The sequence below is a fragment of the Colletotrichum siamense genome (assembly GCF_013390195.1).
Source record: "Colletotrichum siamense strain Cg363 chromosome Unknown KSG_Cg363_contig08, whole genome shotgun sequence".
Classification (NCBI taxonomy): Eukaryota; Fungi; Ascomycota; class Sordariomycetes; order Glomerellales; family Glomerellaceae; genus Colletotrichum; species Colletotrichum siamense.
In genome coordinates, this window is record NW_023501021.1 from 2,035,039 (window position 1) to 2,047,978 (window position 12,940).

General features: G+C 55.6%; 2 protein-coding genes across 2 annotated transcripts; both read left to right on the plus strand.

Annotated features, from left to right (window-relative positions):
* Nucleotides 1-1,245: 1,245 nt before the first annotated feature.
* CGCS363_v012135 (uncharacterized protein) lies at nt 1,246-10,407 on the plus strand (the record flags this gene model as incomplete). The annotated part of the gene is made up of 2 exons (XM_036643984.1): nt 1,246-1,254; nt 3,331-10,407. 2 exons carry the CDS (start codon nt 1,246-1,248, stop codon nt 10,405-10,407), a joined length of 7,086 nt encoding a protein of 2,361 aa, XP_036490924.1.
* Nucleotides 10,408-12,270: 1,863 nt separating this feature from the next.
* On the plus strand, nt 12,271-12,765 carry CGCS363_v012136 (uncharacterized protein; the record flags this gene model as incomplete). Its single annotated transcript, XM_036643985.1, has 1 exon — nt 12,271-12,765. The coding sequence occupies one exon, from the start codon at nt 12,271-12,273 to the stop codon at nt 12,763-12,765; it is 495 nt and encodes a 164-aa protein (XP_036490927.1).
* Between the last annotated feature and the right edge of the window lie 175 nt (nt 12,766-12,940).

Here is a 12,940-nt window from a genome sequence, read left to right on the forward strand (position 1 = left end):
GGGTTCGGCGTTTTGGCTCTCTAAGAAAGAAGAGTGAGGTTGATATCCGGTGGTTGTCCGTCTGGCGGGTGTGAAGCTTTTCACGATGAATAATGTATCTGGAGATGAATTCAAGGTCTATACTATGAAGACCCAAATCTCATGCGTTGATATGAGATGGTCGAGATGTGGGAATGCCTTCACTCGAGTGGGTATCTCTAGAAGGCGGTTGACCAAGACTCGACCGGACTAACATGTGGAGCAGCAGGGTCAGGGAGGAAATGGAGACTGATGATACTTCAACGCCTCACTTTTCAAGATGGGCCGAACCTCATCTTTGTAGATGAAAAGTGGTCGGTTGTAAAGCAAACGAGATGTAATTGCAATCCGCATGGAAGCTGGCAGCGGACAGCCAAACGGACATTTGGATGAGTTTGCCGCGTGCCGGCCGGCTTCATTTAAGCAAACCTACATGAACCGGGAAGCACCTGCAAGAGTCCCAAATGAATGAGCCACACGAGCCACATGAACTAAACAATCTAACATTGCCAAACTCCAGGAACAACGTTGTTTTCGGTGCTGGAATGTTTTTGCCCCAAGCTCCCTCTCGGCCCCGGTTTTGGTGTCTTTTTTCTCGACGCGTTCTGTCTATCTGAATCGCGTTTATTTCTCCTGCCTCGCTGTAAAAAAGACAATGTCTCGGATTGAAACAAACATCCCAATTGACAAATGGTTTGAACTATTTGCTCCTGCATGTTTTGCTATGGATAGGTTGAAGTTCGGATACGGGTATTCTTCTGTGTGGGAGACTGGATGAAATGGCCATCAGCTGAAGATGGGTCTTCTCTTGGACCGCCAATTCAAACCGGCATGCACACATTGGATACGATGTCCTGCATGTTCCAAGTTGGATGACACGTCCAAAGTTCCGAGAAAGATCTTGATGACGGTATTTTTTGGCGTCGAGTTATCAGAGGACCACCCTTGTGTCTGCGACTGCTCTACTCCATGCGGCTCTACAATTGTGCTGCAAAGACCCTTCGAGAGGATTGAATCCATCCAAATGCAGCCCGCGGAGGGGACTATTGCCTGTCATCATGCAAAGCATCGGCAGAAAAGGGGACCCGTCTAGCTATCAAACGCATGCAAGCTGCGCTCCTCTCCTGCAGCAAGCCACAAAGTCCGTGACAGCAGCGCCGTCTGGGCCACTGGGGCAGGTGGAAGGTTGAAGCCCACTTCAGGATCAGGCAGGTCGAGACGACGACAATGGCAAGTGTCAGTGTGGCTCGGATCCATTATCCAGTATGGTGTAGCAGTGAAGCAGAAATATTTAGCTGCTTTGCACACGTGCAGTCGGAGGAGAGAGCTCAACACGTGAAAATATCCAGCATCGCGGGCCGTCAATCGAGCCATTGGCAAATACGATGTCGTCTAGGAATTCAAGCAGCGGGGCTTTCATCCGGCGGAAATCACCCACGGCTGGAGAGTGATGCAAAAGGAGGGAGGTGAGTCCGGGGGGGACGGGCCGGGTTGATAGTAAGTACATGCTGTTCGCTGGTAAGACACCTCCGAAGAAAGTACTCCTCATCGGCCTAGCCAGACGAGATTGGCTTCGTGCGGGCTCGGTCCCGTGGCCTTAGCGGGGATGCTCATTAAAACAAACATGGGCCGCTCACTGCACCTGTGCCGTTGGCGTCCTTTTTGCCGGCCTGTCCCTGGCTTTTGGCCTTGCCCCAGTCCATCCCATTGGAAAGTGTGGAAGGAAGGCAGGCAGGGTCCCCCGTTCGTTCGTTCGCTCCGTCTCCCCAAAATTCGTTGTGGATTTGGGACAGAGGAAGACGGAAGGTCCTCTCGTCATTCGTGCAAGTGATTAGTGCCAGCTGTCCTGTGTCTGGATGCACCTGGATGCCGAGTCTCTCGAGTGGTGGTTGATCGCTGCTTCCAGCAGAAGGAGATCCCGGCGTTTGTGCATGTGCAGATGACAGCGGCCAATCTCTTCGTGCCACTGGTACTGGCCCCACGAGAGCGGTCCAAGGAATCCCACGTCCAGGCCCATCGTGTCCCATCCCATCATTGCGTGCCTGATGTGCTGCTTCTATGGGACTGCGGCCTGTGTAAATTGACGGGTCTGTTTTGTGCTCCGCTGGCTCTCTGTTTGGAGTCTTGAAAGATGATGAAAGAGGTGCTGCAAATGCTGCCTGCCTACCTAGCTTCAATGATGATGCTAGGTGTTCTTTGCCTCAACGGATATCAACTGCGGTTTACCTACCTGCACCGTTCCTGTACGCTACCCGTGCCGGTACCTGTACCTTGCCTAAAATCGTCTGGTCCCCGGCTCGCTGTCTGTCTGTGCATGTATCCTGCCACGAGTTTCTGCCTGCCAAATACCTCGAGTCAACGCAACTCTCAACCACCACTTGGCACCCATCTCCAAGCACGAGGTAGCTTCCCGTTGTCCGTCCTTGCCTTTCGCCTTACCTTGCCCTGAACCTGGACCTTGACCTTGCCTCTGGCTGCATCGCCTTACCTCAACCTCCCCCGGCCCATCCAGTCCTCTCACTTTCTTTTCACCTCCTTCCCGACACCTCGCGTCACACTAGAACGTCCCGTCCTCCTTCTTCCCTCCTCTGTCTTCTTTCCCCCCTCCGACGCCCTGTCAAAACATCCAGATCACATCTCTTCCTCACATCGTCAAGCTATCGAGCTGTGATCCCGATGCGTCCGGTACCTACGAATCGCCGCCGCCGTCTTTCTGCTTCCGCCTTTATGTCGCTCCTTATTCGATAATTTTCCCCAGTTCATTTCTGCAACGAACCCCCGTCCTGTGATCCCTGAACCGGGGCGCGCAACCTGTGCAAATAATACCTTATTCCTGCTGGGCTGTCTTTTTTTTTTTCTGCCACACCCGCCCAAAAAAATACGCGTCGCGACCAAAAAAACCGCCGGGCCCCAAATATACACAGAGCGAGTCCCCATCTCAAATTACACGGGCCTTCCCTCTCCTCCACCCCCTTATTCCTGTCAACAACACCTCGACAGCATCGTCCGTTCGCTCTTTTTCTCGCGGCCTGCTTTTTGTGAGTGCGTGCTGTCACGAACGAGAGAGGGCTGTTGAACAAAGGGTCCTCGACGCGAAAACAGAGACTTGGCTGCAGACGACTCAATCGTCTGCGCTGATCTCACCGTGGTAAGTCATCTGCAACATTGCCAGCATTCCTGGCCCGACACGTACCTACCTTCATCGCGCGACAAGAACGCCACATTGACCTCTCTTCTCCATCCGCACAGAGTCCCACGAAGACGTCTCCTCAACAGGAACCGACCATCCCTCCTCCTGCTGCTTCTGCACAGGACGGCTTTGGACCTCGTCGGCCATCACCTCCGACGTCTCCTGCTCTTTCGTCCACATCTACTGCCGCCGACGGCGAGGACCTCGGGTCCTCCCCCGTTCTGCCTCCGCTCCCTGCCCCTAGGCTTCCCGACCGGGCCAGGGATATTTTGCGGAACAACCAACCAGAAGAAGAGTACGTGACTGCAAGTTGGGGCTCGCCTTATTCCACCGAGGAAACGAGGAATCTTCGAGACCAGAGCTTCGACAGCGACGAGGACGAATCCGACGGTTCGCCAATACTCCACCATCTTGCGATTGATACCCCTTTTCTTCGTCCGCCTCCAAATTTGACTCTTGGAGAGAACTCCGACGACGACGCGGCAGACCTAGACGGCAACGACGCCGAACCGTATCTTAGCGCAGCCCAAGTCCTTGCGAATCGCGCCCGACGGCAACCGCGACGATTGACGGAGGATTGGATTCGCCAGCACACCGCAGGCGAAAATTCGGAGAGCCGCCACTGGTTTAGCGACGGTAGTGAGCACTCTTCATTGAGCGGCTCAGGATCCGCAGACGAAGCTGCGTGGCGAGACAAGGAGTCTTTGCGAACACCGAAAGCCAACACACGTCGCGCCGCCCGCGACCCGCATTTGGCACCCCGACACCCCCGTACCCGGTCCAGCGCCGAGACCCTCAAGCCGGGTGACGTGACACCACAAGCAAAATCACCAAACGCAAATATGGAGAGCCCCGAACTCTCCAAGGCCGACATGGCCACCGAACACCCAGATCTTCATGTTCCCACGACCCCCCGGAGGGCCGCCAGTGCGGCCACCGGCGACTCAACGAAGACGCCCATCACGCCAAAGAGGAGCGCATCTGCGAGGGTAAATTTCAAAGAGCCGACTATGACTCCCCGAGTGAAGAAGAAGGTTCCGTGGAAGGGCAAGAATATTATGGTTCTTCTTCCCAGAGACGACGAACGTGGACGCCCTGGCCAAGCCCCTCGGCCTCTCAACCAGACTGAAGTTGAAGGAATGTTCAGAGAATGGCAAGAGCTTGGATACGACATCAGCGGCTTTGATTTGGACGCAGCGGAGGGCACATACCAAGAACCGACCGGATATTCTCAAAGTCGAGACGGATGGCCCTCCTTCGAAGACATGGCACGAGAGCGTGCGGAGCGTATGTATAAGGTCACATTGCCTGATTTGAACGCTTGGAAAAACTATGTCAATGAGCTCAACGAAGCCAAATTGCGAGCTCTCGGAGTGTCCTTCGGAGACGACGAGCCACCGGCACCCTCGATTTCGCCGGCCGCATCGCAGCCCAGCCGACAGGCTTCTGCGCAATACCCACCTTTGCCATTCTCTCCGCCGCTTCCGACATCGTCGGCATCAAGCAACCATGCAGGCTTCCCGTTCCCATCGCAGTTCATGCCCGGACGCGCGTCGCATACTCATAGCCCCAGCATTGCTTCACCTGTCGGATTTGGCAGTCATCCGGCCAAGTACAACGCCCGACAGTCCATCTCGGTTCCCATGGGACACTCGCCTTTCCAGCTTGGCAACCAGCCGTCACCCCTCGGTTGGGGCCAGCACAGAACCGACTCGCCGTCATTGCTCAATGGAATCCTATCTCCTGTTTCTCCCTTTACTCCGGAGGGCTTTGCGCCAACAGGTAGCCCTGCGTTCAATGCGCACCAGAGACACCAGTCTTTGCAATACCCGATGTTGCCCCATCAATTCATGCAGCAGCAACAACAGCCTGCCAGAGCGTCGCCTCGTCTGCAAGAAGTGCGAGAAGATGAAGAAGAAGAGGAGGCCGTCGAGGAGCCCCCGAAGTCGTCTGAGGCGGCGCAAAGGAACAGCGATGATCTCCAGGCCGAGATTGACGAGGCCGAGTACCATCTCGAGGAACAGATGCGGAACGAATTGGAGCACGTTGACTACAGCCCCCATAACGCCGAGTCTGCAGCTGAGCAATTCGCGCATATCCCAGACGAGCAACCCCCTATGTCTCACGCAAGAGAGCCATCTGTTCACTTCAAGGAATTCGTTCCCCAGGCCTTCCAGCCTCAACAGTTTCAACCTCAGGAGTTCGTTCCCCAGGAATTCCAACCTCAAGACTTCCAGCCTCAGCAATTTGCCAAGCAGGACGGCAATGGTCCAGTCCTACACCACCCGCGCCCTCACAGCCGTGGCCACTCATTGTCACAAAATTTCTTTGCTCATCACGATGAGAACCGGCCGAGAACTGACAGCTTCTCTGGCTGGCACGATGTTGACTCGCAGAGGATCGACGAGGCCGCTGAAATTGAGACAAACCCCAGCAACCTTGGTACGCCTGTGCAAGACTTCAACCTCACGACGCTTCTGCAACAGCACCAGCGATCGTTCTCCACGCAGAGCAACCCGTGGAATGATGTGGCATCGAACAATAGCAGCTCTGGCCAGCAGAGAAGAGGCAGCCATGCTAGCAAGCCATCGTTCTCTAAGCTCAATGTCAAGGCTCCTGAGTTCAAGTTTAATCCCGGCCACGAGTCGAAGACCAGCTTTAGCTTTGGCGGCGGCAACACCAACGCCTTCCAGCCTTTCCAGCCCACGGTATTCCAAGCAGGCACCTTTGCGCCGTCCATCACTTCGCCCTCGGCGAACTCGTTCGGTGCAGGATCCACTTCATCCAAGATTAATGCTGCTGCCCCTGTCTTCTCACCTGGTCAGAGCGACTTTAGCTTTTCTGGTCCCAAGTTCAGACCAGACGCGCCCGCCTTCACACCATTCGGAAATGTTTCGGATTCTCTTGCCAGCCCTACATCGGGTAGCGAGAGCCACGCGACTCATGGCTCGATCTTTGGCAACATTGATCTGAACCTTTCCGACACTGGCAAGACCGCTAAGAAGTCCAAGGCTATCCCCATTGTTCGTCCCAGCAGCAGCGATAATAAGACATCGAATGAGGATGGACTGACAGAAGACGCTGACGGTCGTCCGGTCAATGATATTCGTGCCAAGAGAGCGAAGGCTTCCCGTGGAGACGGAGACGATGTGCCTCAATTCGCAGAGCCTTCGCCTGAGCCCACGTCGTATCAGTCATTGCAGCCAGTCTCCCAGAAAGACGAACTGGAGGCTTCTGAGCGTGACGAGCAGGCTCCTACGCCAGCTGACACAACCATGTCTTCTACTGGAGCTTCCGAGCAGCCCACGGATTCCAAGGCTGTCACTGCTACCAGCCCCTCGGACACTTCCCCTGACCAGCAGCAATCGAACTGGGCCCCCTTCGAGTTTGACTCCAAGGACGAACTGCAGAACTTCAACGAAGCCAGGCCTTTCGGTATCGACACTTACAAGAAGGGCCACAACAAGTCGCTTTCTGCCACTGCTAGGGCATTTATTCCCGGTGGCGGTTGGGGCGCTCCTACACAGGAGACCGAGACTGAAGAGGAGGATGAAGACGAACGTGATAGAGAAGACACCATCGAGCCGTTCGTCCCCAGTATTGAAGCCGCTGCCCCCTCGCCTCCCCGCGAGCCCTCGCCGCGTGCACCGACACCGCCGCCGAAGAAGGCCAAGGGATTGGGTGCTTCCCGTTTCGCCAGCCCGCCTAAGCCTAAGGGTCTTGCGGCTTCTCGATTCGCCGCATCCCCCTCGCCAGCTCCTGAGCCTGAGCAAGACGAGTCTGAGGTGCCTGAAGACTACGTCGTGTCCGACGCTGAATACCTGGACGAGTCGCAGGCCGCCGCTGCTTTGAATTTCAACGGAAAGGAGGAAACCGAGTCCCTTGAGGACGGAGAGATCCGTGAACCCACCTTTGAGGAGATCGATGCCATCATGGATCACCTCAACCAGAACGACCCTACCTTGGGCGTGAACAGGTCAAACATCGATCTCAGGTATCAGCCTGCCAGTCCGCACCGAAACATCCAGGTCACCCACACTTCGCCCTACCGTCTGCAACCCGCTGCCACTGGACAATACCGCAGCGGTACCTCGAGCCCCACCCGCTCTTACCACGGGCTCCCTGGCGAGTCTGCTTTGCCTTCTACAGAGCTTGAAGATCCTTTCATCGATCCTCCTCTGAGCGCTCAGTCCTTCGATGCCCCCGTTACCAACCTCAACATCGGAAGTGCTGAGCAGAGCGACTGGGAAGGAGCTTTCAGCGACGAGGAGCAGGCCAAGCTCGAGCAGCGTGTGCAATTCTTTGATGGCCGTGTCAATGACCGTGTCAACGACCTTCTTGCTACCCGCCTCGCTCCCATGGAGAAGGTTCTGCTCTCTATCCAGCAGTCCCTCCGTGGCGGTTCGCGCAGGGCGTCTTCCTCTGTTCGTCGCAGTGTCTCGGCAGAGATTCAGCACAGTGATGCTGACGACGAGGATGAGGAGCCTGTGCCTCGTCGCTCTATGAGCCCGCGCCGCGACAGACGTATGGAGCACATCCGTGCCGCCGTACTGGATGCTTTCGCAGTCCAGCAGCGCAACATTCCTACTCCTGCGGCTCCTGTCGCAGCCTCTATTCCCGCATCTGACGAGACCAGTGCCGCCGTCCTCCGTGCTTTGGAAGAAATGAGAGAGCAGTTTGGCGCTTCGATGCGTCTGGACTTCCGTGGCGAGGACCTCCGCAACATTGTCGAAGAAGCCGTCGAGAAGCGCATGCCAACCCCATCTCAGCTGCCTGCGGCTGACCGCGAATCCGATGAGGCTGTCAACAACAAGCTCAGCGAGCTTCAGGCTAAGGTTATCGACCTCGAGGAGCGTCTTTACGCCGAGCAGACTAGAGTTGAGAAGGAGGTCGCCGACCGTCGTGACGCTCAAGATCTCGCATCCGAGCTTGAACGCAAGCTGCAAGCAGCAGAGTCTCGTGTTGAGATTGAAATCATGAATCGCAGCATTTTCGACAACCGCATCAACGACTTGGAGGAGAAGCTCAAGCACCAGGAGGAGAGAGCCCAGCAAGAACTTGAGGGCCGCCGTACCGCCGAAGATAGACTTTCCGAGGTCCAGCGCTTGCTTCGCATCGCCTCTGAGGAGGAGGTCCGCCTCCGTGAGGATGTTGAAGAGCGCGAACACAAGATCAAAGCGTTCGAGCAGAGCACATCCAACCAGACAATGCGCATGGCGCTTATGGAGGCCGCGCAGACGAGTGCCACCCAGTCGCAGACTGAGCTTACGAACAAGATCAACCAGATGGAAGATGAGCTTCGGGCTTCTACGCACGAAGCCAACCGCTGGAGATCCGAGGCTGAGCGCGTCGTTGAAACCGCCCGCCGCCAGCAGATCGACCTCAACGAGACCGTTAACGAGAACAAGCAGTTGCAGAAGTTCCTTGATACCCTCGGCACTCAACTGCAGGAGAACGAGCGCGTCAGAGAAAGCTGGCGTGCCAGGTTTGTTGCCCTCCAAGACGACATGGCGCATGCAGCTCGCGAGGTCACTGAGGAGAATGCTCGTCGCACTAAGCGCGAGCAAGCCCTCGTTGCCAGACAAGAGGTTCTCGATGCCAAGCTCCAAGCCGAGGCACGCACTCGCGAGCGCATTGAGACCGAGCTTGAGCGTCTGGAGAGTGGCGAACGCCAAGGCATGCGTGCTGTCAATGAGTGCAAGCGTCTTGAGGGTATCCTTGGTGAGATGAAGACCGAGAACCACAAGCTGCACCAGTCCGCTCTGAGATACCAACGCGAGTTTGAAGAGGCCAGAGAGTCCGGCGCAAGCGAGGTCCAACGCACTCGCGTCGCGATGCAGCACGAGATTGACCAGGCCAACCACCATGTCAATGTCGTTCGTGAGGAGCTTGAGGAGCAGATCGCTAAGCTCCGCGCAGACAATGACCAGCTTACCATGGATATGGAGACTTCCAAGGCTCAATCCGAGATGATGGCCGAGGCTGCTCAGGCCAGCGAGAATCAAACCATCGAGGAGCTCAAGCGCAAGCACCAGAACGAAGTTGAGGATATCCAGGCTCGCTGGGAACGACAACTTAACAATGCCGTCGAAGACGCCCAGAAGACGGAGCAGAACCTGCTTGAGCGTCTCAGCCTTTCTACTTCCAAGACTGAGCATCTGCAAGACCGCATTGCTCATCTCGAGGAGAAGGTCGAGATTGCCAGGGAGGCTGCCCGTGCTGCTGTTCAGGCGGCCAAGTCAGCCGGTGTAGAGCCAACTCAGACTTTGGCTGCCCTTCAGCCCAAGGCTGCTGCACCCGTTGCCGCGCCCGCTGCTGTGTCCAGGGGCATGGAGCTGCCGGAGAAGATCTCGCCGCAGGCCCTTCGCGAATCTATCATGGTCCTGCAAGAGCAGCTTCAGGCTCGCGAGCAGCGCATCGAGGAACTCGAGTCCACCGTCGACAAGCTTGATCCCGAGGCCCCCGCCAAGATCACCAAACGTGATGATGAGATCACCTGGCTGCGCGAGCTTCTTGCTGTCAGACATGGCGACCTACAAGACATCATCCTGTCGCTTTCCGCACAAGACTTCGATAGGGAGGCTGTTAAGGACGCCGCCATCCGTCTCAAGGCGAACCTCCAGATGGAGGAACAAGAGCGTGAACGTGCCATGAAGGGCGGATCTGCCATCAACTTGCCCAACATTGCGCAATCTCTGAGGGAAGCTGCGACGCCGCGGGTTGCTCAGGCTGTCGGCCCCTTGGCTGCCGCCTGGGGTAATTGGCGCAAGTCCCAGGCGCCCGCCTTCAGATCTGCTGGCGCACCCGCTCGCCCTTCATCTTCTCGCTCTGCCTTCAACAGCAATCATACCCCATCCAGATCCACCTCCTCGGCATCAGCCAATAACGGTCTTCTTGGTGGACTGCTCACACCCCCAGCATCTGGCCTTCGCCAGACCCCTCCTGCGCACACGGAGGAGCCTCAACCTACGGCGTTCCAGACCACTGGCCGCCGATATACTCCGCAACAACTGCAAGCACGCGCCCGGGGACCTTCCGTCACCAACGGACCGTCGGTGTTGATGAAGAGCCCGCCTGCTCATCGTCCATCAAGCCAACACCAACCCATGACGCCTCCGCCGCCAATGCTGCGATCCAGCGGCTACGACTCGGATGCTCACCCGGGCGACTTTGACGACCATGACTTCTTTGAGGATTAAGAAGTTTCCAGTCGTATCAGTGGAAATGTGGAGGATTTCCTTTGTCTTTCGCACCGCAGTCAATCTTTGACGCCGCATGCTTTTGAGCCCAAGACTGGACACACTAGAATGATGATACCCCCTTTTTCGCAAGACAAGTACTACAACATCCTGCTGAGAAGATACACATACAACACTCAGATGATGGACACACTGCCCTTTCTTCATTTCTCCGAGACACGAAACTATTTGTTGTTTGGGGACATCAAGGGAGAGGTATTAAAGTAATTTTCCTTTGTACTTTCCTGATGCATAGCGGGAAAAGAAAATGACGATGAATGGAGGATGGATCGATTTTGCAAGGGGAGGCCTACAGGTCGCTCGCTTTCACGCCTGTCTTTGCGTTTTGCCTACACACTACTACAACTACACAAGACGTATATAGTAATAATTTGCCCGCCCGAATTGGCTTTAGCTCAATAGAGACTGATGATTCTCTCGTTTAACAACTGCCTTGTCTGATGTATTGTGTGGAGTGCCCGATCGTCGATTCTATCTTGGCTACTAAACGGCTGCCTAGACGGTCGAACATGGCGGCATAAACTAATCAACCAAATCAACGAAGACTGGATGCGCGAACCACGAAGCTTGACAGACTCTGACGAACGGTCCAGGCAAGGGAGCAAACATTCAGATCGGCGGGACGGTCGCAGCCGCCCTCTGCGGCGGAGGATTCCTGCGGCTATGCCGGGTGGGTACAGCCGTTCCTGATGCAATGCCGATCGTTTGAAAACAAGGCCACGCTTGTAAGCGACGACGCTCCACCCAAGTGTGTATCTTGAGCATGAATGACCATGATTGGCGCTGGGAACGAGGCGAAGGCTCGGCCCCGGGTTCAGCAGGCACCATCATTGTGCGGTTCGTGGTTGGCTTTCGCGTTGGTTGTGGATCGAGACCGAGCTCGTTCCTGTTGATCGATTGCCAAGTTTTCTCTTCTCGTACTCAGCTCTGCCTACTTTGGACAAGAGATTCAAATGCGCGGCTGGGGTCGCGATCCTGGCGTCGGGTACGGCTCGGGAGTTAAGATGCCAAGATATGTGTTGAGGTGCCCTTGTTTGCGGTCAGGTCGCAGATGCGGCTACGAAGACAGGCTATGTATGATTGGAAATAACTATCAGTGATAAAGTCGAAGTCATGTCAAAGCAAAGGTTATGTTCGCAACACTTTGATGGCGTTTGATGCTTTGGTAGCTCTTAGCACGAACTCAAAGAGTCGTGGCAATATACTTGGCTTTTTGGACAGGAGTATTAGCACAGGGACCGCGTGCTGTTGGATTGATAATTGCACCGCGCGATGGCCATGTAGTTGCTCCCGCCATACAACCGTTTCCCACAAGTGGATAAGAAAACTGGGTGAATGACTCCTTCAGTGGATCGCGAGGCTTATTCTGTTCCATGTGGTCTGCCATCACGGTCAGTCGTTCTCTGTCGTATCCGCGTGTATGCCTCATTGAGATCGTCGATGAGTCTTCTCCAGTTTTCCCCCTTCGCTGATGGCAGTCTGGTCTCACTAGAGATGTTGTCTAACTTGTACTAGGCAACAGAAGGACTTCCTTTGGCGGAGAACGTCTCCTTGCGATGCGCTAGGCACCGAGTTGAGTTGAGAAACATCACGATGCTATGATATCAGCTTATTGAGCTTCGAAGACGTCGGGCAAACGGGGATTGACATCCTTCAAAGTATTTAGCAAGCAGAATAAACGTATAAAAGCCTGTGTCAAGTCACGGAAAGAAGACATCTCAGTATCAGCAACAACTCTACACTCTTCACTCTTCATCCAGCTTTAACCACACACCTCTCATACAAACACATATCACCATCACAATGTCTTCCATCCGCAACCTCTTCCTCGGGCTCCTCAGCCTCTCCGCCACCACTTACGCCGAGCACCTCCGCGTGGTCTGGTCCTCGGGCAGCTTCTCAACCATCAGCGGGCCCGGCGCTGGCTCCCAGAGCGGGCACTACAGCGGCTTCGCCATCATCAACGACAACGGCGATGCCATCTACGACGACTCCACCCCGAGCGACCACTCGCCCTGCTACAACACGGGCAACGGCCGCACCTTCACCATCGAGGGCTCCTGCTGGGACACCCCGCGCGTGTTCCACTGCAAGTCCGACTTTGGCGGCATCCCCGAGACGTGCGACGTCAGCACCAAGGACGGCAACGAGCTCGGCAGCGGCACGCAGCAGAAGGACACCGAGTTCATTGGGATTTCTATCGGCATCGACGGCAGCTGTGTTGTCGAGTTTGACTCGGACGGACCCGGCTGCCCTGTTGATGACGGCAACGGCCCTCTTCACGTTACCTCTGGTTAGAGGACGAGGCTTTCGGAGGTGAAAGGTCTGGGCTCTTGACATGGATCGATACGAGAGAGTGTGGGGCTTGCGGAACAAGTCTAACTAGACCTAAGGAGACTTCGCTGTCATAATTCTGACTTGTCTGTTTCGTACACATTCTTGTGCCGGCTGGAGAGCAGCTGCGCTTAGTTAC